This window comes from Equus przewalskii, chromosome 2 (genome assembly GCF_037783145.1).
Source record: "Equus przewalskii isolate Varuska chromosome 2, EquPr2, whole genome shotgun sequence".
Taxonomy (NCBI): domain Eukaryota; kingdom Metazoa; phylum Chordata; class Mammalia; order Perissodactyla; family Equidae; genus Equus; species Equus przewalskii.
Window position 1 is genome coordinate 35,377,134 of NC_091832.1, and position 26,018 is coordinate 35,403,151.

At 55.8% G+C, this 26,018-nt stretch overlaps 1 protein-coding gene across 10 annotated transcripts in view; it reads right to left on the reverse strand.

Annotated features, from left to right (window-relative positions):
• Window positions 1-9,749: 9,749 nt before the first annotated feature.
• The window catches only part of IGSF21 (immunoglobin superfamily member 21), a 242,232-nt gene continuing 225,963 nt past the window's right edge, over window positions 9,750-26,018 (reverse strand). For 2 of the 10 annotated variants that reach the window (XM_070600964.1, XM_070600972.1), the window contains exons 5-10: window positions 25,203-25,318; window positions 21,942-22,426; window positions 13,633-13,718; window positions 13,047-13,239; window positions 12,617-12,655; window positions 9,750-10,806 (exon numbers count right to left, since the gene is read on the reverse strand). In XM_070600964.1, the coding sequence (XP_070457065.1) occupies window positions 10,425-10,806; window positions 12,617-12,655; window positions 13,047-13,239; window positions 13,633-13,718; window positions 21,942-22,426; window positions 25,203-25,318 (1,301 nt within the window). In that variant the 3' untranslated portion in view covers window positions 9,750-10,424. Of the gene's footprint in view, window positions 11,556-11,589; window positions 11,825-12,616; window positions 12,656-13,046; window positions 13,240-13,632; window positions 13,719-21,941; window positions 22,427-25,202; window positions 25,319-26,018 lie in introns of those variants that run through there. The other 8 variants (XM_070601010.1, XM_070600999.1, XM_070600989.1 and 5 more) reach the window with 7 other exon arrangements.

A 26,018-nucleotide genomic window follows, 5' to 3' on the forward strand; every position in this document is an offset into this window, starting at 1 on the left:
TCCAAAAACGCCATGTCCACATCAGGACCCACCACGCCCGGCAGCCCCGGGAAGGATAAATTCTGTGACGCTAGCACTCAGCCCCCAAGCTAACGGGCTCCCAGTGGCAGCCACCGCCGCTCCCGTCCTCTTAGCCCAGAGCACCGCGACTGTGTCAGCCAGGCTTAAGGATGCCTGTCCATGGATTCCGGCTGCCTATCCAGGGGTGGAGCCTTGAATGTCATGTCCGCTTTTGCAGCTGCCCTCTCCATGGGCATGGACCATCTGGTCCCAGCTTAGGAAGAGAGAAGCTGCCCGGAGGCCACCTGGCACGCACCTGGGCGCCGTGGGCCACGTGGCCCGCATGCTGAAGTGGGCAGCGAATCCGCGTGCCCAGCCCGGCGCGGCTCAAACCTGCTGGTGCACTGCAGTAAAACCGCCTCCGACTTAATATATGCTAATTAGATTTTAATGGGATTCAGATTTCCGACAGTAGCACAGCGTTAGCCGCGGTAAGTTCTAATCACAGCTAATTGGTAATTCTAACATAACAAATTTCTTGGATAAATTATTCTTAGTTAATAGTCCCCCAGGAACAACCTCAACATGCACGCGGACACACGCACATGCACACACATATATATTTTAGGGGAAATGGAGAAAAAAGAACAATGTGGAAGCCGGCTTACGGGGAGGCAGAGTTGTTGCCTCCAGCAAAGCCCCTTGGAGTTGTTAGAAGCCAGAACTTGGCTCAGAGCTGCCGAAGGCTGGGCGTGGTGCTGGGGTGTGAAGGTCAAGGCCACTGTCGTTGAGGGTGGGGTACCCTCTCTGGTAGGCTGCTCCCATCCTCAAGAGGTGGCAGCCGGAGGGGCCGCCTGGCTCAGGCCTCAGCGGCGGGGTCCCCACCCCTGGGGGAGGCCTGCCCTGCTGCAGAAGCTCCCTCCCCTCCTTGCAAGATTGGCACAGATTCCAAGGCCCCCAAAGTGGGGAAAGGGGCACCCGCTGGCTGAGTTAACGTTCTCTTGAGCAGGCAGACACACGAGTGTAATCCCAGAAAGAGGGATGGGGTGAGCCGCCCCCGCTTCTGGTCCTCACTCTGTGGCCACCTGCTGTAACCCCGGCGAGCTGCTCAGGGCTTCCGTCTTCCCAGCCGAGATCTGGGCTGAGACTCAACATGCCTTTCCGCGTTCGCTGAAGCAAGAGGTCTTTTCTCTGGTGTCGGGGTGAGGGTGGACCTTCTGCAGTGCACAGGGGGTTCGGGCGAGCCTGCCCTGGACATCCACAGAGAGCATCCGCTCTCTGCCCCCCGACGCTGCCCCTGGCCACAGGAGAGTGTGGCTCTCTGCCCGCACTCATCCCCCTGCTGCTGGCAGTTAAGGCTCGTGTCCCAGGGTGTGGGTGGGGCGGTGCCGCGTCACCCCGCACAGTGGAAGTCAGGAAGGGGGAGAGACGGGGTCTCCAGCTGGGTCACTTCTGACCCATAGCCATGTGATTATGGGCAAGTCCCTTCTCCCACTTGAGGTCCATGTCTTGTTTCATCTATTAAGTGAGCACACTAGCGCCTATCGGACGCGATTGCTGTGAGGACCGACCAGAAAGAATCTGAGTTGATAAGTGTAATTTTCTCTCCACTTTGTTCTTTTCCTTCTTCTCCATTCCCTCCCCTTATGCTGGGATGACTTTGAGGCACAGGATGACCTTGGCGGAAGTGGAAGGAGCCCCACGTCATCTCTTTTATCTCACGCTAAAGGATGGAGATTAATGTCAGCATCTGGTGCCAAGTGAGTAATGATGACAGGTAATATTTATTGAGCACGTACTATATGCCAGACATTTTTCTAAGTACTTTATATGCACTCTCTCATTCAGCCTTAAGAAGTGTTATGGTTATATCCTCATTATGTAGACAGATAGGCCACTCAAGCACAGAGAGGTTATCTCAATGGCCTAAGGTCACACAGCTAGTCAATAGCCAAGCCAGAATTTGAACCCAGAAGAGTTTGGCTCTAGAGAGCACCTCCTTAACCACAGCATATTAACCTTGTGAACTGACCAGCTTGAGATCATTAGAATACTCAGGAAAACCATCTGCCTTGGTGGAGTTTTCAAGGAGAAGGGGGGAAAGGAGCTGAATTTACTGAATTCCTGGTTTGCACCAAGTGCATCTCGCCTGTGGTGGCAAAACTACCTGATGCATCCAGCCTAGGTAAAGATCTCAGCTCCGGGACTCATTTGCTGTGTGACCCTGAGTGTGTTACATAACCTCTCTGAACCTCTGTTTTCTTACTTGTAAAAAGGAGATAATGCTTCCTATACTGAAAGCTTGTGAAGATGAAATGAGATGATGCATGCAAAGTGCTCAGCAGAGGGCCTAGCATGTAAATTCCTAAATACAGGAATGTTGATATTTAGGTAAATTCTTGTATGCAGAAATAGTGATATTTAATTAGTTACACACATCCTGTAAGTGAAGTGTAATTCTCCCACTTTTATAGTTGGAAAAACTGAGTTCAGAGAAGTTAAGCAACTTGCCTAAGATCTCCCAGCAGGAATGTGGCAAAGCTGCAGTTTGAGCCCTTAAAACTTTCAACTCAAAGGTTTTCAGAACCCTAGCTGTGACATCTTCATCATAATGAAGCCCTTTTCTGGGTAAGTGATGTTAACATCCCAGCCTGAGCTGGGAGCCCTGCTCCTAATAGCCCCCCCCCCCGGGCTGGTCCAGGGTCAGGAGCTGGTCTGTCAATCCCAGAGCACAGGGTTAACCGGATGTTTTCTCTACGCCCCTCTCCCTGCACCCCATGCCTTGGTTCTAGCAGCCCAGCCCCTCTCCCCTAAGGGCCCTCCCATCAGGGTCTCAGCGTGGACCACAGGGACCCTGGGAGGCCGGAGGACCCAGTCCGGCCGGTGCCGTCTTGACCCTGGGGCCCCTGCAGTTTACAAGCTTAGGGCTTCCTTGCCCACACCTGCGTCTGTCTGTCCACCGGGGACCTTTCTGGCTGCAGGGGGGTGCGGGCCGGGGGTGCTGGAGTTCATGCTCCAGCAGTCGGTGGGTAACTGTCCAGCTTCCTTGCCTCTTAGTGACCAGTCTGAAGGCTGAGGTGTGAGCACGCAGAATCTCGAGGGTCCCGTTGGAGAAAAGCCCCGGCTGCTCAGGCTGGTAAGGCCCATGAACAGCCCTGGACGGGCGGTCCTCCCTTGCCTTTCCTGTCTGCCTGTTTCTGCCTGTGCTTCCTGGGTCCCCTCCCAAAGAAACCACTTACACCCAATCCTTGTCTCAGCATCTGCTTTTGGGGGAACCCAATTAAGACCCTCAGCCACATCAAGCATTGGATTATTCACGGTTTGGTGCAGTGGGAAGATGGTGAGCTCTTTATCCAGGCAGACGTAGGCTCAGATCTCAGTGCTGTGCCTTTAAGCTGTGTGATCTTAAGCAAATGACTCACCTCTCTGAGCCTCTACTTGCTTATCTATAATATAAGGAACATCTGTTCTTAGAGCCTGGCAAACAGTCGGTGCCTAATGAATGCCTGTTGTTCTCAAGGCAGATGATCCCAAATTGGCATCTCTCCTGAGCCCCTGACCTGTGGACACAGCCATTTGCCCCTTCCTCCTTTCCCAAGTTCAGCTTGCCTGGCATTCAACTTACTGCCGTCCTCCTGGGTCTCATTCCTGGGTCTTCAGTCCATCTCTTCGACCGTGCAGGCCAAGGACCTCTGGTTTATCCCCCCTTCCTCTCCTTCACTTCACACGACCACCATTCTCGGAGGGCTGGTGGCTTCCTCCGAACCTGCCTCTGCCAGCCCCGCGGCCGGGCCCTGCTGTTCGTGATGGGTCCGTCCCCCTCCCAGCGCTCCAGCCTGGCGTGTTTGCACCTGGGCAAGTCACACAGCCCTCCGAGCTTTATCTCCTCGTTGGAAAGCAGGCGGCAGCGTTGTTCCGAGAGCTGAAGCATCCAGCACAACGCGGGGTAAACGGGATCCGGCGCACCTTAGACCTGCGTTTCCAGCCAGCACCGTCGACCTTCCAGAATCTCTCACCCGAACTTCTTAAGGAACCACGTAACTGGCCTCCCTAAGCCGGCAGCAGGCTCCCCAAGCTTGGCTGGGCTCCCAGACCCCTGGGATCTGGTTGAAGCGCAGGTTCTGGGCCCGCAGATCTGGCTGGGGCCTGAAGGTGTGCATTTCTGTCATGTTCCCAGGGAGCCGCCGCTGCTGGTCCGTAGACCGCACTCTGAGGAGTGAGGACCCTGAACGCCCCCCTCCAGCGCTCCCCACTCGACTGTGCTTCCAGGCATCTTCCGTGATTCTGAGGCTCTCACCCCTGCTCTCCAAAGCTGCTGCTGGCCCCCTCTTGCCTGGGAGGGGCAACAATAGCTTGCACCTGTCGAGCGCTTAAGATGCGCCAGGCTCTGCTCTCAGAGCTTCCTGTATCTTCCTTCACTCCGTCCTCTGAGAGGAGCACCGTGAACGCCAGCATGCCCATTTTACAGAAGAGGAAATAGAGGCGCAGAGAGGTTAAGAAAGGACCCAAGTCACAGAGATAGTGACGGAGCCGGACTTCAGACCCAGGCCGGGTCTGTGTGTGACCGCTCTGCTGGCTCCTCTCATGGGACAAGTCCCATCCCCTCAGCCTGGGATCTAAGGGCCTTGAGGAAGCACCTTCGCTGTGGCTGGAGAACGAAGGTCCCTGCGGGAGGTCGCGGTTGAGAAGGTAGGGGGACACCAGGCTAGGAAAGGACTCCTCCAACCGCTGTTTGCCGGTGGCCCCAGGAACTCCAGGGCCAGTGGAATTAGAGGCGGGAGGACTGGGGACGGCAGCTGCCTGGACAGGAGGACGGGGAGAGGGACAGGGGAGAAGGGCTGAAGGGGGCCCCCCAGGCAGCTGCCGGGAAGCTCAGCCCCAAGGCTGGTGCAGCTGGCAGCCCGGGCTGTGCTGCGTGTGCCGACATTCGGGCCTGTCGCTGACAATTGGGCCCATTTGAAAAAATGCGTGTATTTTGCACATCTATTTCCTTCCGCCCATCACTCAGGGCTGTCGTTCCCTGGAGGAGGCCAAGGGGAGAATCGCTGACTTAACACTTTAAGTGCTTTGTGGAAAACTACTCCCCCCACCCCAAATCTGGTCCGTGGCTCCACTGCCCCAGCTGGGCTGCAGGGCTGGGCTCTCCTGCTCCATCTCAGTCTCTCTGTCTCTGTTCATCTCCTTACTGTCTCTCTGTGTCTCACTCTCTTCGTCTCTGTGTCCAGACTGGTTTCTCTCTCTGTCTGTCTGTTTCTCTGTCTGTCTCTCATCTCTCTCCTGTCTCTGTTTCTATCTCTTTCTATCTGCGTACCTCTCTGTCTCTCTGTCTCTTTCTCCCTCCTTCCCCCTCTGTGTCTCTGTGTCTCTGAGTCTCTCTGTCTCTGTCTCTATCTCTGTCTCTCTGTCTTTGTCTCTGTGTCTCTGTCTCTCTCTCCTCTCTGTCTGGTCTCATTTCTGTCTACTCTTTGCTTCTTCAACTCTCTCCTCCTCATTCAGTCCTGATCTTGGTCTCTTTCTGTTTCACAGGAGCCCGACTGGACTGGAGAGCTCTCTTCCAGAACCCCTCCCCCCAGCGACCCCCTCCTCTGTCCCCTCCATCCTCCATCTCCAAATCCCGCCCAGGGCCTCCTGTCTCTCCAGATGTCTGATCCTGGGGAGCCTCACTCCCAGCGCCCCAAACCGCCTTCCTGGACGAGCCGGCCCCTTTGCCTCTCCCTCCCTTCCCACCCGCCAAGCCAGTCCCTTCCTCAGTTTCCCCCCCTGCCCTTTCCAGACTCCCTCCTCCCTTCGTCTCCCTCCCCTTTCATTTTCGTCCACAGTCAGGCCTCATGGGGGAGCAGCCCCAACACTGGCCCGCCCACCCCCCTCTCCACCCTGGAAAGGTCCAGGTGCGCGTCCAGGTGTGGGGCTCCCTCTGGGGCCGTTGCTCCCCTGCAGGGGCAGAGCCCAGGGGCCCCTATTTTTGGTTTTGTTTTCCCAGCTCTGTGTACACTTGTGTGTTGCATAAAACCTACAGCCTTTCTGGGGTCAGGACAGTGACTCTGAAAACCCTGGGTCCGTGTCCTGGTGGGGCACCCAGACCTCATGTAGGAACCTCGGGTCACTGCGACGTCTCCTCACAAGGTGGCCTTGTCCCCGGGCAGAGACGGCTGTTGGCATCACAGTCGCCTGTGGGGTTGGTGGGTCCCCTGATCCTCCTGCTGGGCCAATGGCCCGGCCAGGACAGAAGCAGGAAGGATGGACGTCCCCAGTCTGGGGAGGCGTGTGGGAGCAAAAGAACCACCTAACGCCTCTCGGGGGTACTGTGGGGCCCTGGAGGTGTGGCACCCCAAGGCTGAGGAGAAGATGGTGACCCCAGGCTTCACTTGTCTCTTAGGCGTGGGGGCAAAGGGACCACCAGCAGAGCTGGTGCTGTCTGCCTCCTGGAAGGGGCAGCACTGGGTGAGTGTCACGTCCTCCCCCACTTCCTGTGACCTGAGTGATGGGGACGACCCTAGGTGTTCCCAGCTCAAAAGCCCAGGTCTGAGAAAGCGTGGTTTCATCTCAGAGCCGCCACACACAAGACCGCTAAGTGGCAGCTGTGGGCCCTTCTCATTGATGAGCCGACTCTGAGAGCTTGATGTACCAGGAGAGGGGTACCCAGGCCTTGCCCATACCCTGGGGATGGGGGTGGCCCCCTTGAAGCCCAGCATGGGGTCCTCGCTGTGGCCTGGTCAGCTGGGCACAGGGACCAGTGAACCTTGGGGGCACAGTGGCCCAAAGGGCAGCCGCCCTGCCTGGGGGGCCTCTGCAAAGCCAGGGCACCCTGGGGGACGCTGCGGATGCTGGGTGGGGACCAGGACTTGCTCACGGTGGGGACGAGCAACGACAGAGGTGGAGCTCAGGGTACAGGAACTCAGGGGTCAGGCCGGGACCAGCAGCTGTGTGTCGGGCCGGCCTGCCTTTGTTAAGACAGGTTGTGCCTCAGGTGCTGACAATACAAACTGGACCGGAACTCGGGCTTTCTCCCTCCCAATGACCTGTGGCGTCGGGGTTGGTCCCTGAGAGACAGTTGAGGCTTCTGGGCTGACCTGGGGTGAAGGCGGCAGATCTCACTCTGATGCCGCCTCTTCTCCTTCAAGGCCTGGCTGTAACGTCACCGCCTCCTGGAGGCCTCCCCTGACCTTCCTGGCAGGACGGCCTCCACCCTCTGTGACCCTGTTGCGCTCCCTTACATTTTTATTCCAACACTCATTATGTGGGGTTTCAGTTCTCTTTCCCCTCGAGTCTGTATTTCCGGGTGGACTAAGGGCTCCTCAATGGCAGGGCTGCCCCGCTTGTCTTCGTGCCTCGTCAGCTGGCGTGGGGCCAGGCGGAGGATGCTGAGAGCTGTCAGATGAGTGATGGAGGAAGCGGACGAAGGAATGAAGGATCTGTGTCCACTCTCAGGCTGTGCTCTGTCTTCCTCATCCCCTCTCCCCTTCCGTCAATCCCAGGTTGAACAAACCACCCTTTCCAGCCTGCCCAGGGCTCAAAATCCTCAAATTCAGAGCCAAAAACAGACAGTCCCCCAGTTGGCTCTCTCCGGCGCGTCCCCTGTCACTTTACACAGTTCATCCACTTGCTGCTGAGATATTAATGCACTTCAGGGGTCAGTGGAGCCCAACGACCGTGCTCTTAATAGGGCAAAGCAATTCCAATTTCATGCCCACATGGGCCTCCCACTATTACGGCAAAGAAAAGGAACAAACCTTTTTTTATTCTTTCCAGAAAACAGGCAAAGGCATTGTGTGACAGTGGCTTAGGGAGGATTGCTGGCAGGCAGCAGAGGGGGCAGGTGGCTCACGTGAGACAGAGCATGGCTTTGGGGAAGAAGGAAGTTGGTTGAGGAGCCAGGTGGCACTGTGTGGTTGTGGCCTGCTGATCAGATCTGGATGTTTATACTGGGGAACACCTGAGAGCCTTCAACACTTGAAGATCATCTGTTGCAGGGTTGCTATCAACTTGCAAAATGCAAGCACACAATCATTTAGTGAATGAATGAATCACTTATTTGTTATATTTTGAAAAGAGAAATTGTTAGGAGGAGTCATTTGGGCTTCCCCGTTTAAATAAGAGTATGTGATGTGGTGGATGGACAACCAGGATTCTAGAACATCAAGCTCAGAATGTAGGGCTATTGTAGATTGCAAAAGTGGCCCTGATTGTGCCTCCTGCCCCGTGTCCACACATTACGCAATGTGACTTTGTTGCTTTTCCCATCCAAAGGTGGAATTGTCCTTGCATCTGGGTTGGCCTTGTGACTTGCATTGACCAACCACATGTAGGGGAGGTGACACATTGCAGGTTCCCTGAGGCCATGAGAAGCCTCGTCTGCTTCAGCTCTCTCTCTCTCTCTCGCTCCTCCACCTTCACCAGGCTGGGCTGCTGGAGGATGGGGGACCACATGGGACAGAGCAGAGTCACCCCAGTGAGGGCCACCTGAGACCAGCCAGCCCCCAGCTGACCCCCTAGCTGACTGCAGATGCAAGAGGGGGCCCACATCAGCCACACCTGGTCCAGATCAGCAGCCGGCCCCAGCCCAGTGAGAAACAAGAGACAGCTGCTGGCTTAAGTTGCTATGTTTTGGGGATGTTTGTTACACAGCATCATTATGGCAAGAGATAACGGATACAAGAGCCATGTGACAGCGTCCTATTTAATCTGCAGCGTTCCTCGCGCTGCCTGACCCACGGTGAGTGGTTAATAATCATTTGTTGGGTGAATTAATGTGCTTTTGGAAGCACTGAAACAACTACTTGTCTTTTCCCCAAATAGCAACGAAACTGGCCCACCTGTAAGGCTTTGCCCATGCTCTTCTCTCTGTCCAGAATATTCTCCATTCTCTGCCTGGTCAACCTCTACTTTTCTTTCCAGGTTCTGCTCACTTGTCATCTGTCCTCTTTGGTTTCCTCTGACCCACCCGCCCACCCCCAGCAGAATGACTCTCTCCCGCCTGCACGCTCCAGAGCCCTGGCAGGCGTGTCTGCTGAAGACTCACAGAGTGGGCTACGCTGGTCGGTTGGGTCCATGTTCTCCCCTCACTGGATGGTGAGAGCCTTCTGGGTGGCGAGCACATCCTTCTCATCGCTATAGCCTGGGTGCCTAGCATGGGGCCTGGTCCATAGTAGGTCCTTGGGAGGTACTCATTCATTCATTCATTCATTCACTCACTCAGTGAATAGTTGCTGAGCACTTGCCACGTGCCAGGCTCGGGTCTACGCACTGAGGACACAGAAGTGTATGACACAGGTGTGACCCCCACACCGATAGGCTGACATTCTGGCCAAGGGCGGGGGGAAGACCGTTAGTAAATAAATAAGCAAATGGGGAAAGCGTCAGCCAGTGAAGTGTGCCATGCAGAGAACGGGATTAAGGATGGGGTGATGGAGGGGGGCACGGTGGTCTGGCTGGGCCCGCTGAGGAGGTGGGAGTTAAGCTGCAATCTCAGTGTCAAAGAGGAGTGGGCCCTGCAAAGGTCAAGGAGAGGAGAATTCTGGGCAGAGGGAACAGGCAGAGCAAAGGCTCTGAGGCAGGAATGGGCTTGAAGAGTTTGAGGAAAGATGAGTGTGAATGACACAAAGAGGGAGAGAGAGAGTGTGTTTGACGAGACAAGGTCAGCAGGTGGGGCTGCATCGTGTACGACTCCTACAGGGTCTGGATTTATTTCCTGTGTGATGGTGTCTTAGCCCGTTTGGCCTGCTGTAACAAAACACCACAGACGAGGGAGCTTACAAACAATGGAAATTTATTTCTCACAGTCTGGAGGCTGGAAGTCCAGGACCAGGTGCCAGCGTGGCCAGGCTCTGGCGAGGGCTCTCTTCCAGGTTGCAAATTGCCAGCTTCTCACTGTGTCCTCACGTGGTGGAAGGAGCAAGCTGGCTCTTGACGGTCTCTTTTATAAGGGCGCTAATCCCTTTCATGAGGGCTGCCCCCTCATGACCTAATCACCTCCCAAAGGCCCCTCCTCCAAAGGCAGTCACATGGGGGGTGATGTTTCAATATCTGAATTTGGGGGGGACACAGAATTCAGTCTATAGCGGATGTGAAACCATTGGAGGGTTCAGAGTTGGGGGCCCCACGGAATGATCAATGTTTACAAGGACCCCGCTGGCTGCTGTGGGGAGACCAGACTGTGGAGGGTAGGGGACGAGGCCAGTCTGCAGACCAGCCGGGACGCCGAGCCAGTTTTCCAGGGAAGGGTGGCTTTGTGTGTGGAGCGTGGTGGCCATGCAGAAGGAGAGAAGCGAGTGAATTCAGGATGAGTTTTGAGAGTTAAGTCAACAAGCTATTGATTGGAAGTGCAGAGATGAAGGAAAGAGAGCAGCTAAATGTTTGACCAGGTCAGCTGGGTGGGGCGGCACCATTTCCCGGGGAGGGGAAGGAGCGTGCTTTGGAAGGGCAAATCAAAGTTGGGTTTCAGCCACGTGAAGCTGGAAATGAGTATGAGATGTCCAATGGAGAAGAGGATGACAGTGGGAAGGTGGGCATCTGAGCCTGGAATTCCCGGGAAGAGTTAGGGAGTCAGAGGGGCTATGATGACAGCAAGGGGACAGAGCCCCCGCGTAATCCCCAGCCTGGTGTGTCTGAGGCCTGGAGTTTGTACGGATGGGTCCCGATCCACCGGGATGTCTGCATGACCTGGGAGATGGACAGAGGGCGCAGTGAGGTCCTGTCTCTCCTGGCTGGGAAGGGGGAAGCAGCCCAGGGAACTCGATGCAGCTGAGGTGGGTGAGGGCCATCCTGGTGATGAGTCCTCCCAACGCTCCCTCCTCTTGATGCCCCGGCCTGGACAGAGTTACACGGAAATGAGTCATTGAACGCACCCCTGCTTCTCCGTGGCAGACACGATGTTCTGTGCTGACCGCCCCATCTCCCCATCCAGGGTACCCAGGAAGACTATTTCCCAGCCTCCCTTGCATCTGGGGGGGAGCCGTGTGATGACTTCTGGCCAACGGGATGCGGGCAGAGGTGATCTGTGCCACCCCTAGGTCTGGCCTTTGCAAACATCTTGTGTGATTGTATGTGTTTCTGTTGGCTGCTGTAACAAATGACCCCCAACTTAATGGCTTAGAACAAGGCAAATGTATTTCCTTCGGGTCCTGGAGGTCAGAAGGCTGAAATTAGTCACATGGCGCTAAAAGCGTTGGCCGGGCCGGTTCCTTCCGGCGGCTCCCAGGGAGAATCCGTGTCCTTGCCTTTTCAGCTTCTGGAGGCAGCCCACGTTCCTCAGCTCGTGGCCCCTTCCTTGCATTGACTCTTGCACCTGTCATCACATCTTCTACTGTCTTCTCGCCTCTCTCTTATAAGGATGCTTGTGACTACATTGGGCCCACCCGGATAATCCAGCAGGATCCTCCCAATTTAAATTCATCACAACAGCAAAGCCCCTTTTGCCTCGTAAGGTAACATAGTCACAGGTGCTGGGGGTCAGGACGTGGACGCCCCCAGGGGAGGGACGTGTCTTCGATTTCCTTCCTCGCCTCCCCCACTCAGTGCCTGTCCCAGTGCTGGATGCCGGGGGCACCCTCTCGCTGCTGTAAATGAAGAATCCAGAGCCACAGACCGAGGTGGGGAAAATCGTTCTGCTTGTTTTAATTAAACCGACTGAAGAAGCCAAGACACGGACAGAAAGAGACTAAGAACAAGACTGGAAATAGTTTAGAAAAGAAATGAAAACCAATGGCAGAGACGTCAGTGCCAGGCGGAGTGGCAGGAGCGAGGCCGAGCCTTCACGTCAGCTCCAGGACCACTGTCAGGGTGAGCACCAAGGTGAGCCGGACGCCGGCAGGGCCAGAAGCGGAACCTGTGCCAGGCGGCAGGGTGCAGGGTCAGGGCCTGCCTGCCTGCCCACTCCCGGCACTTTCTGGAGGGTGTGGCGGGGCGCGGAGCCCGGGCACAGGGCAGTCCTTCAAACGGCCCCCCAAGGAGTCTGGACTTGAGCGTCAGGGTGCACTGAGTTCAGGTCCCTGCCTTCCCACCTGTCCCACCTAACTGGGCACGATCCCCTCCCTGTCCTAGGCCTGCCAGGCAGCGGTTTGGCTTTCTGGTGGCCATCAGGACCCTCCAGTGGGGACTCAGAGGGGGGCCCTCCATTGTGAACTGCGAGCTTGGCTTAGCGTGGGGCGGGGAGGGCGGGGGAGTTGGGGAACAGTGTCTGGGTCCCATGGGGTGGTGCTCAGGTTGGGTGGCAGCCCGGGGAGGGCAATACAAAGGGTCCCAGCCGAGGCATCTGTCTGTGCTCCCAGCTGTCTTGCAGAATGGTCCAGGGCCCCAGAACACAACCCCATGGTCAGTGCTGGACACATCCGCTTGGGGCCAGGACAGCTGAGCTCTCTGAGCTAAGAGAGCTGGAGTTGCTGTGGATAGTAGGGGAGGCATGCTTGGTCCCTGGAAGTCCCTCTCTGCCGCTTTGGGATGGTGAGACCCCCTTTATTGCCTCCGTGCCCACTCTTGACCACCTCTGACCAGCCTCTGCCCAACTAAGGACAGACTGTGTCCATAAGAGGACACCTCCCTGCCTGAGGCATGGGGTGGGGGGGTCCGGAGCTTCCTGAAGCCTTGAACATCACTCGCTTCTAAGCAAGTGGAGACTTACCATTGGAGTCCTCCGTTCCTCTTGGAATATTTGGGTTTTCTGTTGGAAAGAACGGAAAGAGAACTAGAGAATGGAAGGCATCCAGAACTCAGCAAAGGAGCTCCCCTTCACCCAGCACCTGCTATGTGGTGTCACGTGCGCTCTCCGTGCAGCCACGCAGCCTCTGTGGGCTGAGGGGTATCAGCCCATTTACAGACAGGGAGACTGAGGGAGGGTAAGTAGTTTGCCCGACGTTGCCTGGCTGCCACCTGGTGGACTTGGGATTCGAACCCAGAACTCTCTGGTTTTAACTGATGAACTACATGCCTCCTTGTGAGGCACCCTCTCAGGGCAAATTGAGGGGAGAGGGCCCCAGGTGCTCCCTCCTCCTGGGGGTGGCTCCAGTCAGGCCCCGCCCCAGTAGTCCTCCCCACTGTCGGGCGCAGCGTACCGAACACGATGAGCCGGGTGTGCGTGTCGGTGGAGCCCAGTGGGTTCTGGGCAGTGCAGCGGTACATGGAGCCGTTGAGCTCGGCGGGAACCCGCTCCAGCACCAGCTCCTTCCCGTCGAACTCGGTGCTGCCGTCCAGGAGGCGGCTCCCGACCCGCGTCCACGTGAACATGGGCTCCGGAAAGACTTCGTTCTGTTGGCCGGAGCAGGGCAGAGTCGGGTCACGGGAGGAGCCACTGTGCCGGAGCAGGAGGGGGCAGAGGCTGGCCTGACCGGGGCTGGCCACACATTCTCATCTGACAGCTTGGGTGTGGCTGCCCGGAACCCCAGCAAGAGGAGGACTCCGGGGCTGGAAAGGGTGTCAAGGCCCGTGAGCTATGACTGCCCCGAGGTCTTCATGGGAGAGCAAAGCATGCACCTCTTGCCATTCCCGATGGGAGCCATCACACAGATCAGGAGACTGAGGCCCGCTGGCTGTGCTGGAGGTCAAGGGAAGGGCCTTGGGGCATGCTGCCAGGGACACTGGTGCCCACTTGGTGCCCCGAACACCTCCCACCCCCTCCCAGATGCTCAGAGAGAGGCTGACCTGAAATCCGTGGACCAGAATCCTCACCGTGTCCCCGACGCGGGCTCTGCTGGGCCTCATTGTGATTTTGGGTCCTTTGGGGGCAACTGCAGGGAGAGGAAGGCGAGGTCGGAGAGGTGTAGGGGTGTGGGGGGGAGGGCTGAAGGAGGAAAGCAGGGGGAGGGGCAATGGAGAGGAAAGTCCCAGCCCAACAGTCAGCGTCCTTGGGCTGAGCTGCTGCTGAGCTGGGAGCTCAGAGGATGTCACTCATTCATGCCTGCGTTCATTCACACACAGTCCCTGAGCCCCTGCAGTGGGACCTGGGGGACCCTGTCTGGGACCCGGGGATTCAGCGATACGGGATCCCTGCCCTCGTGGGGTTCACTCTCAGTGGGGGTGAAAGATAAGCACCAGCCAGTGGACAGGGGTCAGATCAGAGGAGCCCAGTGGACAGTGGAGTCAGGGATGCCCAGCGGAGGTTCCACCCGGGAGACGACTCAGCTGGGAACGGGGAGCAGCATCCTCAGGCAGCCGCGATGGCTGGAGGCATCCCAAACTCCCACCTGCACCAAATCCTTGTGTGGGCTCTGCCGTCAACATCCCCATTGTACAGCTGGGGTAACTGAGGCCCAGAGAGGGGAAGTGACTTGCCAAAGGTCGCACAGTGAAGAGGAGCTGGGACCGAAATGTGGGTCTCCTCATTCCTGCTCCGGGCTCCTTCCAGGTTAACCTGCCCACGGGGGACTGTCTGGAATCTCTAGTCTGGAGGTGGGTGGGGGGACCACATCTCTCATCCTGCCTCTCTTCCTCACGTCCTTACATCACTTCCTTCAAGCCCCTTTATATCTCTGAGCTTGGGAGACAAGACGCCCAAGGGCATTGCTGTCCTGTGGACAAGAGAGTATCAGCGATGGAAGGGCCATCCGGGTCACTGAGTCCCTCCCCTCAGGTTTCAGATTGGAGAGCCAAGGTCCATGGGTCACAGAGGGGCTCATCCAAGGTCACACACAAGGTGAATTTCCCGTGTTCCCTGACTTCCAGGCCAGGGATCTTTTCCTAGAATCATTCATTCATTCGTTCAACAAGCAATCACTGAGCCAACCACGCGCCAGGCTTTGGGGCAGGTCTGGGAACGCAGTGTGAACAAGACCATGTGCCCGCCAACACGGAGCCTGCACTTCCGTCAGGGAGACACCCCATATGCAAACAAGTGCCCAGACCAGAAACTGTCAGGGAGGATGGGCTCCTGCAGAGTTGACCCAGGGCGGGTGTGAAGCTCATGAGGAGGGTTCCAGGCGGAGGGGACAGCCAGGGCATGGCCCTGAGGTCAGGGAGTTCATGGGGGTGGGGCTGGGGGCAGATCTATAGGGCTTCCTGGGCTGGAGGAAGGCATTAGGGTTTTGATGGGAGGGCCAAGCTCTGTGCCCTCTCTGTGGCCATTCCAGGGGTAGCAGCAGGAGAAAAGCTTTGTCCCCAGGCCCCGCCTGGGCTGGGCTGGGACCACACCCATCTGCCCTTGCCTGCTCCCAGAACCTCTCCTTCCCGCTCAGAGCTCTCAGAGCAGAAATCAGAGCAGCCGGCAGACGTGGGTGGTCTCCCAGGCACTGCCAATTTCATTCTCTGAGAGTGAAACCAAAGGACCATTAATTAAACTGCGAGCAAGTCATCTGAAGTGCCACCCGGGGCTGGGAGAAGCTTCGGTGGGGAGAGCTGGGCCTGCATCGAGGGGAGGCAACGGCAGGGAAGGCGAGGCGGCTTCTGGTGGTGCATCCACTCTGCTCGAGAAGGGAGCGCTGCCCTGGGAGACCCAGAGCAAGGCCTGGTCCAGCCTGTGCCCCTGGAAGCATCGCTTCACCTGGCTTCACCCCAATCACAGTGGGAACAATGACGGCAGCCCTTGCCTACCTACCACACGGGGTTGTTAGGGACATCAGAGACGGTCAGTTTGGGGGCTACCATTTGTCCGGTGCATGGGAAGAGCGGGACACTATGTTAAGCGCCTTATGCATGATCTCATTTAACTTTCCAACCCTTTGGGATTGTTCCCCTAAGGAGACCAACGCTTGGAAGGGACCAAGTAACTTTCTCGCCTTCTTTGTGGACTCTCAAGAGCTGCGGAGGTCGCTTTGCAGGTGGGAAGCCCTGCGCGGGGCAGCCAGGTCCTCGTTCTTTGTCCGGCTGGGACAGCATTGTCCCGCTGCAGCCAGAAGAGGGCGCAGGAAGGCACCCCTGTGCAGAGAAGCTGGACCGCTGGACCACAGGGCAGGCACCTTCCCCTTGCAGGTCAGATCCCTCGCTGCCTTGTTTTCTAAAGGCCTCGCCTACGCTCTTCAGGCCCGGAGGGGAGAGGACTTGATGTTTATCAGGTGACAACATGTGCTGGACCCCATTTTAGGACTGTGACACCCTTCCTGGTGTTTACGAGGCAGGTTACCATGAAACTCAGTTTGCAGGACATAAAGCTGGCCCTCAGGAGGGCAGTGGCTGGCCCGAGGTCGCACAGCAAGGGAGTGGCAGGAACAGGACTGGATGGCACACGGTTCTTCCAAGGGAGGCTCGCAGCCCGGGGGTGAAGGAGACGGGGGCTCTTGCCGGATGCCCTCTCCCACCCGGGAGCCGGACCCGCCCCTGCCGCCCCAGCTGCCTGTTCCTGCGGCTCCTGTGTGGCGCTGACCCTGAGGGGCAGCGGGTGGCAGGTGAAGGGGCTGTTCTGCCCCCGTGTCTCTGAGCTCTGTCCTGGCAGCTGCCTCTGCAGCAGACGGCCCCTCTGCCTCCTGCCCTCACTGCTGTGGCGAGATTGCTCCCAGAGGCCAGGCCAGCTGCCATCACCCTCGCACTCCCACCACCATGGTGAAGGCCATGGGCAGCTGCTGGCAGGCAAATCCTGCTGCCCCCTTGCCTGCTCCTGGAACAGACCACTGAGGACGCTGGAAGGGAATGTTCCCGGCCCCTGGGATGTCAGCCTCTTGACTCCCGGACATAGAGAAAGAGCAGGAGTTCAGAGACCTGGGATGCAGGCCTAGCCTTCTTGCTCGGGCTGCAGGACTTGGATGAGTCAATTCAGTTTGTTGGGCCTCAGTTTTCTCACCTGTAATGGGGACAATAAGCTACTACCCTCTATGAGGAGTTGCTCTGAAAATGACAATGGGGGAGAAATATGAGAAGATTTCTCAAGATATGAGAAGAAAATTGTGAAATATAAAGTGGTGTGCATCTGCTCAGGGAAATACAAAACATCCTGATTATATAAGATGCCCTCTTTACCTAACCTGAGCATTTGCTGCACCAATGGCCTTGTGAAATATCTTGGGAAAGCTTCTCTAGGTTTCCCCCCAGGAATTCCGGGTGTTCGCTAAGACAACCACTCACTTATCCACCCACTCATCCATCCATCCAAGCATTCACACTATCCATTCATCTACCACTCCACCTTATCACTCATCCATCCATCCATCCATGCATCCATCCATCCTCCCATCCATCCATCCAAGCATTCGTTCTATTCATTCATCCACCACTCCACCTTATCACTCATCCATCCATCCATCCATGCATCCATCCATCCTCCCATCCATCCATCCAAGCATTCACACTATCCATTCATCTACCACTCCACCTTATCACTCATCCATCCATCCATCCATGCATCCATCCATCCATCCATCCATCCATCCAGCATCCATCTACACACCTACCCATAAACCTACCCATCCACTCACCCATCCATTCATTCATCTGCTCTACCATCTAGTTCTTTATTGTACGCCTAATCTGTGTCAGTCACTATGCAGGGAAACGGTGGGAAAACAGTGACAAATAATATCAGTAGCTGATATTTACTGAGTACTTACTCTGTCTGTCACTACGCTAAGCACTTTTTATGCACTGCCTTATTTATTCTTCGTAACAACCCAGAAAATTATTAAGTATCTATTAAGTAATATGTTAGGACTTGTACTGAGCCCTGTACCAAGTGAACAAGGCAAGTAAAGACTGCCCATACACAACCTAAATTCTAGTGGGGGATCCAGGCAACAAGGAAATATATGATATACTTCCAGGTGGAGATAAATGTGATGCCAGAAAGCAAAGCAAGGTAAGCAGCTGATGGCACAAGGAGGAGGAGGCTGTTTGAGAGAGGGTGGCCAAGGAAGGACCCTCTGAGTAGAAGATTTGAGCAGAGACCTAAATGATGGGGGATTGAGAACAGCTGGGGTAAGATTATTCTAGGCAGAAGGGGAAGCCAGTGCAAAGTCACAGAGGTGAGCCTGAGCTGGGCGTATTGGAGGAAGAGGGAGCAGACGGAGCAGAGGAGAGAGAGAGATGAGCCCCACTGGGATGGGTCTTAAATGTGATGGCAGCCTAGTGAATTGTTCTGTTTTGTTTTTATTCTTCATAGATTTTTAAGTTGTGATAAAATTCACAGGCAGGGAAATGCACTGCTCTCAAGAACACAATTTGACAAATCTTAATAAATGTGAACACCAGTGTAACCACTATCCCAGTCAAACTCTAGAACATTCTCATCCCTCCAGAAGTTTCCTTTATGGCTCATTCCAGTCGATCCCCACTCTCCATAGGTAAACACCCTCTGATTTCTATCCCCAGATTGGTTTTATGTTCTAGAAGTTCATATAAATGGACTCATGCAGAATGTACTCTTGGCTGTCTGGCTGCCTTCGCTCAGCATCGTGTTTTTGAGCTCTACCCATGTCGCTGTGCATCTCAGGGGTTCATTCATTTGTCTTGATGAGAAGTAGTTCATTGTATGAATGCAGCACAAATTTCTTCATCCATTTTCCCAATTATGGACATTTGCTTACTTATGGTTTTGTTATTGTTGTTATGAACAAAGCTGCTATGAACATTCATGTGCAAATCTTTGTGGACATATATTTTCATTTCTCTTGGGTAAATGTGAAATTCCTGGGTCATCAAGTAGGGGTATTTTTATCTTTGTAAGAAATGCTAGCTTTCCAAAGCTGTAGTATTGTTTTATACTCCCACCAGCAATGCATGAAGGTTCTGATTGTTCTGCATCCTTGCCAGCATTTGGTATTATCAGTCTTTTAGATTTTAGTCATTTTAGCGGTTGTGAGATATTATCTCATTGAGATTTTAGTCTTCATTTCCCTAACGACTAACGATGTTATACACCTTTTTATATGCTTATTGGCCATTTGTATATCTTCTTTTTTTAAAGAAAAAATTGAGTTATCTTGTCATTATTGATCTGTAGTTATTTACATATTCTGGATACCAATCCTTAGTCATATATCTGTATGGAGAGTATTTTCTCTCAGTCTCTGCTTTGCCTTTTCATTTTCTTGAAGGTGCCTTCTTATGAGCAGAAGATGTGAATTTTGATTAAGTCTAATTTACCAATTTTCAATTATTCACTTGGTGCTTTTTGTGACCTCTTTAAGAAATCCTCGCCCGCCTCAGTGTCACAAAGACAGATTCTTAAGTTTTACGATGCCGGTTTTACATTCAGGTCTATGATTCATCTCAAATTAATTCTCGTGGGTATGAAGTCAGGATCCGGTTCATTTTTCCCTTAAGCTCATCCAGTTGTTCCAGGGCCGTTTGTTAAAAAGACTTCTCTTTCCCCGTTGAACAGCCTGGGACTTTTGTCAAAAGTCAATGGACTCTCTATGTGGGTCTATTTCTGGCCTCTGTTCTGTTCTATCGATCTGTCTACCGTTGGAGGGTTTGGGGTGGGTGGGTGTGTGTGTCATGAGCTGATTTCCACATTAAATGGATCAGTCAGGGTGAGCATAGAAGGGGGCACGAGTGGACGCAGAAAGACCAGTTTGGGGGCTGCGTGACAATCCAGGGGTGAACTGACAGTGCTCCAACTGGATGATCGGAGAGGAAGCCACGAGGAGTGGCAGAAGGGGACACGCTGAGGTTGAGCTGCCAGGGCTAGAGGATGGCTTGAACGTGGGATGTGAGACAAGTGGGTGACTCCAAGGGTGCTGGCTTGATCAACGGGAGGAATGAGCTGAGTTCTAGGACCCCCAGGCATCTGTCTTCTTTGGTGGGGGGGGCATCTGAGCAGGGGAGGGCGTCCCCGGCAGAGGGAACAGCGGGAGCAAAGGGGACATGCCCCCTGACCCTCGTTGTCCTGACCCTCAAAGTCATCATCAGATGATTGGCTGCTGTGTCCTGGGACCATCTCGTCCATCCCACTGTCTCATCCCATGGCCAGAGCCCTCTGCTCACACCACTCTCCAGTGGTCACACCCACTGGCTCAGTGCGTCCTCATCCCAGCCCCGCCAGGCAGGCTGGAGAGCACAGTGGTTAGGAATGTGGGCTCTGGGGTCAGATCCAGCCGGGTGGCCTAAGGAGAGTTACTCTAAATGGGGCCCGTGGGAGGGCTGTGAGAGGGGTCTGGGCAGGCTCTGGGTGGAGAAGGTCCCAGCACCTTGCACAGGGCCTGGCCTCAGGGGGTGCTCCTGAGCCCTCTATGGAGCGATGGGCAAATGGTACTCGGGGGTGGGCGCCTGTGACAAATGGATGCTGTGAGGAGGCACAGGGAGAGGCTGAGAGCCAGACTCTGGGGCCTCACGGCTGCTTTTGAGTCCTCTCCCACTTACCTGGGGCAACTTAACCTCCCTGGGCCTGAGTTGCCTCACCTGTGATATGGCACAATAATAGTGCCTACCTCATTGAGTTACCAGGAGGATCACCAATTGGGTAGTCCATGGCACATGGTGCATAGTAGGTATGCGCTAAATCTTAGCCCTTATTATTTTCTGTGTGAGCAGGTGGCCTGTGGGAATCCCAGGGCCATTTTAATGGGTCTTCAGGGAACTAACCCCATAGCCAGTAAGGGTGCCTGGTCCCGGGACTGCTGAGTTCAGTGGTTGGCATTGAGGAAAGTGGAGAAGGCACCAACAGACCTGGCTTGAAATCCCAGCTCTGCTGCTTACAAGTTGGTGACTCAGAGAAAGGGACTCCATCAACCTGAGCCTCAGTTTTGCTCATCTGTAAAATGGGGCTGCGTGGTAAACTTGTACTTGTGAAGAACAAAGGAGACGAGCCTCACAAACATTCCCGGCACATAGTAGGTGCTTTATGTACATGAAATCCTTTCACTCGGTATTCGGGGCAGAGGAGGTACCGGGACTTCTGGTGGACCAGTTAAAAACAGAGTTCCTTTGGACCCCCTGATACAGGCTGTGGTCCCAACCCGTGTCAGTCATTGCTCTCTGACCTTGGTCATGAGGGGCCTGGGTTAGGGGCTGTGGGTGGCTCCGTGCGGCCCCTCACCACTGGAGGTGACTCAGAGGACAAGGACAGGCATCTTGGGCTTCAGAACGAGCCTCTGGATGCTGCAGATGAAGGCCCAGAGAGTTGCAGGCAGAGAGGGTCAGTACACGGTCCGTGTGTCCACTTCCCTGCCAAGTCCCCCAGTAAAGGATCTGACATTTCTGGTAGAGAAGATTCCACGTGTCCCCTCCCTGCCTCGACCCAGCTGGGAGGAGATGTCTAAGGGGGAGGAGTCAGATCTTGGGGATGCCCGAGTCGGTGCTCTGTGGGAAGAGGAAGCAGGTCACACGTGGGGACCAGGTTCCCAGGCTGAGCTGGCCCTGGGCGTCCAGTTTCCTGGTTGTGCTCACCTCCCACATCCCCACAGATGGCAGCACTTCCACTGTACCTAAAAGTGTAGGCCAGAGTGACGTCCTCCCATGTCCTGTGTGTTCTCGACCTCAGCCTGGCAAATGTTCCCATGAACTTCACCATTCCTGACCCTGATCCAGCAAGCCCCCAGCCTGCCGTGTTCGTGGCTTACCTGGCAGCTGTCCCTGAGCTCACGGGTCACTTATTCAACCCAGAAATCCTCCTTGTCGCTTCCTCTGTTCCCAAATGTGACCGAGAAAACCCTCCCAGCCTCCTGGGCCCTGACTCAGCCACCCTTCCTGAAAAGTCTCAACTCTTACGCGCTCCTCACTTGCCCAGCATCCTCCCTGTGCTTCCACGTTGCATCTTCAATTTTAAAAACCTCCCCTGTTTCTAACAATCATCCAGCAAGCTTCTCTGACTTTCCAGATTCTTGATCCTGACTGAGCGAATTTCCCTGATCCCTTGCGTTCCTGACCCTTTCCAGCAAACTCCCCTGACCCTCCCTCCCCCATAACCTCCCACGTTCTCCCATCCAGCTCAGTAAACCCCCCATGGACCCTGACTCTGCCCTCTGTGCCTGACCTTGACTCCTGTTTGCTCCTCCATCTCCTCCCCATCTCCGTGGGGGCAGGCAGCCCAGGGACCCTATTCCAAGCCCCATCCCCCCGGCTCTGCAGGAGGCTGGCAGGATGGCACCCACCAAGCCTTACCCAGCGTGACCTCGGCCTGCATGGGCATCGACAGCGCTGGGTGCTTGACCTCACAGCTGAAGAGGGCCTCGTTGTCGATCTGCGGGTTGAGCGTCCAGGTGAGGCGGGCGCGCACCTCCACGGTGCCGTCGCTGCCCGGGGTGTGGCTGTGGCGCAGGAAGTAGACGGGCTCAGTGCTGTGGACCCAGCGGGGGAACTCGCGGCTCACCACCGTCTCTGGGATGTTCTCGGTGGTCGGCTGGAGGAGGATGCTGGGATCCGGGGTCAGGGCGCGGTGGGGACGTTCCGTGTAGGGACGCCCACCCCGGTTCTCAGTGTCCAGCAGGGACAGTGACCTCTGCATCTTGGTGTCATCCAGGTCGCGGTGCAGGAGGCTGCGGAAGGGCCTGCTGTCCTGGAGGGGGCCAGCGCTTGCAGCCGGAGGTTCCGACAAGGGCACTGCGTCGATCGGTTCCCCATCGCGTTTGAAATAAACCTGAAATTGCAAGGAGGGTGTGAGAAAAGATTTTGTGCCAACAACCTGGACCTCCCAGCGGGTTCTCAGAGGAACTGGCCCTGGTGGCAGAGGCTGAGTCCATCTCCATCACTTACCAGCTGGTGAGCCTTTGGGGGCCTCAGTTTCCTTACTTGTAAAGGCAAATAAGATCACCTACTTCGTGGGGGCCTTGGATGCTTAAATGAAACAATGTGCAGAAACAGGGCCCTGGACACAGCATGGCAGCCACCTGGGCTCCAAGGGGTGGTCCATGCCCACCTGGGGAGATCAAGTGGAGGAGAGAGAAGGTGGCTGTGCATGGAGATGAAATGAGATGTCGGGAGAAGAAAGAAGAGGCGAGGATGTCTGTGTGTGTGCGTTTTGGAGGGTTGGGAGATGGAAGGCAGAAAACAGGTGCGTGTGCGGGAGGGAGCTAGGTGTGGGCAGGAGGCGAAAGCAAACATCCTCTCGCTCTGTCTGCTAATGGGGAATTCAAGTTTTGAGAGGCGGCATTTAATTTAATTTGCTGTCTTTTTATTTTACTACGTGTGGCCAGAGGCCTGTGGGAATTGGGTGCATTTTTTAATAAATCAGATAAATAAATCCATGGGAGACAGGGAGAAAGGATGGCAGGAAGAAGCTCTCAGGGATGCTGGTGCAGGCGGGGGGAGGGAGAGGAGGATGGGCGACAGGCAGGGGCGGGGGGGGGGGGGCTGCAGGCAAGGGAGGTGGGAGAGGTGGGGGGTGGTAAATGAAATGTGGGACGGGAGAATCTGTCAGAGTTTATAGCTCCAACGAAAAATCTCTCACACACATAATAGCCTGCTTTGGGTTTTTTCTTTCTTTTTTTTTTTGAAAAGTGCTTCAAAAGCAGGTTTGTAATTTATATCAAAGAATTCTTTCAAGTTCTGACGTCCCAGGCAAACGTAAGATGCCTGGAATGTGGGGAGATGAAGATCTTTTATACATAAATGCAATATTTTGTTACCACGTCTTAAATGGCAGGAGCAGGCAGGCTGGGGGGTGGTCTTCCCGCAGCCCCAAGGCTGTGAGGAGCCTTTCTTTGTGCCCCCCAGAAAAGGAGTTTCTCTTTGGGTAAAAAGACCAGCTTGTCTGATTTTAAGGAGGCTAGACCTCTTTATTGGCTCCAGAGGGGAAAACGGGGCCACGTCCCGCTCTCACCAATTGCCAGCTTTGAAGCTGCCTTTTTATCTGTCCCCTCCGGACTACGGGTGGGTGGAGGGAGAGAGGCCTCACCAAAGGCTTGTCTCTGCACCTCTGCCTGCTGCCCACCTGTGCCCGTGTGTCCCCACCCACTGCCTATCTATGTGCCCCTGCCTGATGCCCACCTGTGCCCATGTGTCCCCTCCCACTGCCTATCTGTGTGTACCTGCCTGCTGCCCACCTATGCCTGTGTGCCCCTGCCTACTGCCCACCTGTGTGCCCCTGCCTGCTGCCCACCTGTGCTCATGTGTCTCCGCCCACTGCCTATCTGTGTGCCCCTGCCTGCTGCCCACCTGTGCCCATGTGCACCTGCCTGCTGCCTGTGTGCCCCTGCCTGCTGCCTGTGTGCCCCCGCCTACTGCCCACCTGTGCCCGTGTGCCCCTGCCTGCTGCCACCTGTGCCCATGTGCCCCTGCCTACTGCCCACCTGTGCCCGTGTGCCCCTGCCTACTGCCCACCTGTGCCCATGTGCCCCTGCCTACTGCCCTGCCTTGGGTCTCTCCACACCTGTTTACTGCCCTGTCCTGGGCAGCTGGGTCTGTCTGGCCTGGGGCCCAAGGTCACCCCACTGGTCCCTGCAAGTGACAATCAGAGTTTGGGATGAGGGGAGCCCTGGCCTCCCCACCATGAACTCTACCCTTACTTGCCCATGGCTCCAGCCCCACCCCTCGCTAATCCTAGTGACGTATGACACTCACAGGGTCAAGACCCAAAGTGTCACACAAGTCAAAATTGGAAGGGACCTTGGGAGCATGTATCCCATGGGTTCTCAGTGTGGGTTCCAGGAACCTTACGGGTTCCACAGAGGCACTTCCAGGATCAATAAGGGCAACTGGCCCTCCTTCCCTTTCAGATGTTTTTAGACATAGGGCCTCCCTATATTTCATTCAGACCAAACAGGTCCTTGCTGCCTCTACGGAAGCCGTAAAACTTTAACACTGCCCGCCCCCCGGGCCTCCTTCCAGAAGCTGAGACGCAGAGGGGGATCTTCCTTCTCGGGATCATTCAGTGCGCGTGGCCAGGCCGGTGCTAGAAGCAGCTCTCCAGACAGACGCTCACCCTTCCAGCCCCTGCCCCTTGAAGGACCGCAACGGTAACTCAGGAGCTGGACTCCCAGGCCTCTGAGTAGGAGGCGGCCAGAGCAGGGATTCCACTCTGTCAAGAAACTGCGGGTGACTCTGGCCACCTCCCTCCCCGTCTCTGGGCCTCATTTGTCTCCACCCTGCTCAATAATGGGGTTGGGGTGTGCCTGCTGCCAGCTCCCCTGACAGCCACTCCCACTGCGCAGCTCTGGGATTCCAGGGTCCAGGGAAGTGGGGGTTCCAGCGCTGGCAGACGGGGAGGGAGAGAGACACGTGGACGCCTGGGCAGGTCAGAGGAGTGCCTGGGGTCAGACGGAGGCGGACGGGGCAGAGTGGACTTACGCAGCCCACACCCTCCCTCCTTCATTCTGCAGAGTGGGCATCGCAGTGACACCTGCAGCTGGACAAGCCATGAAGGAGGGTGGTCCGGCAGGGACCGAGGATGGACTGGGCACTGCAGGGGTACTCACCATGGGCGCTGGTTTCCCTCCAGACACGATGCAGACCAGCGTGAAGTTCTGGGCTTGGTAGCGGCTGAAGGGGGCTGGCGAGTCAGCGGCCACCACTTCGATGGAGGTAGGAGGAGCTACCCAAGAGGGAAGCACAAGAAGACAAAGACTTAACTGGAAGATTCGGGAAGATTCACTGATTACCTAAGACGGGCCAGGTCCCATGCTGGGTGCTGGGGGAACAAAGGCTGCCCAACTCCAAGGGGTGCCAGTGGCCTGAGCTCCAGTGAGAATGAAGCCCCTGCTGGGCACACAGATGAGGGCCCTGCCTCACGGGGCTTACAGCTGGTGGGGAAGAGGAGCATGAATCAGAAGGTCACATAGCTAAACATGAAAAGTGCATCAGATACAAGGAGGTACAATGGAGTGTAAAGGGGCCCCTGCCCAAGGCTGAGGATGTGACTCTGCTGTGACCTGAGGAAGTGACAGTGGGCAGAAGACAAGCATGGCAGGTAGAGGGAACAGCATGTGCAAAGGCCCAGCGACAGGTCAGCTCAGAGCAGAGGGGATGGGAGGCAGGCCATTGCAGTGGGAGTACAAGGATCCAGGGGGAACGTGGTGCCCAGTGGGGCTGGGGAGATGCGCAGGGCACAGAACAAGGCGGCTGACGGCGGGTTACCAGTCACAGTGGGGTGCGGGCACCGGTTCCTACCAGCTCATGAGAGCCGATTGTGACATTTTCAGGAATTTTGTGAACCAGTTGTTAAACCGCTGCTTGCTGGAAACCGGCCACAGTAGGTGTTTTTACACCACAGAAATCAGCCACTGCCACAAACC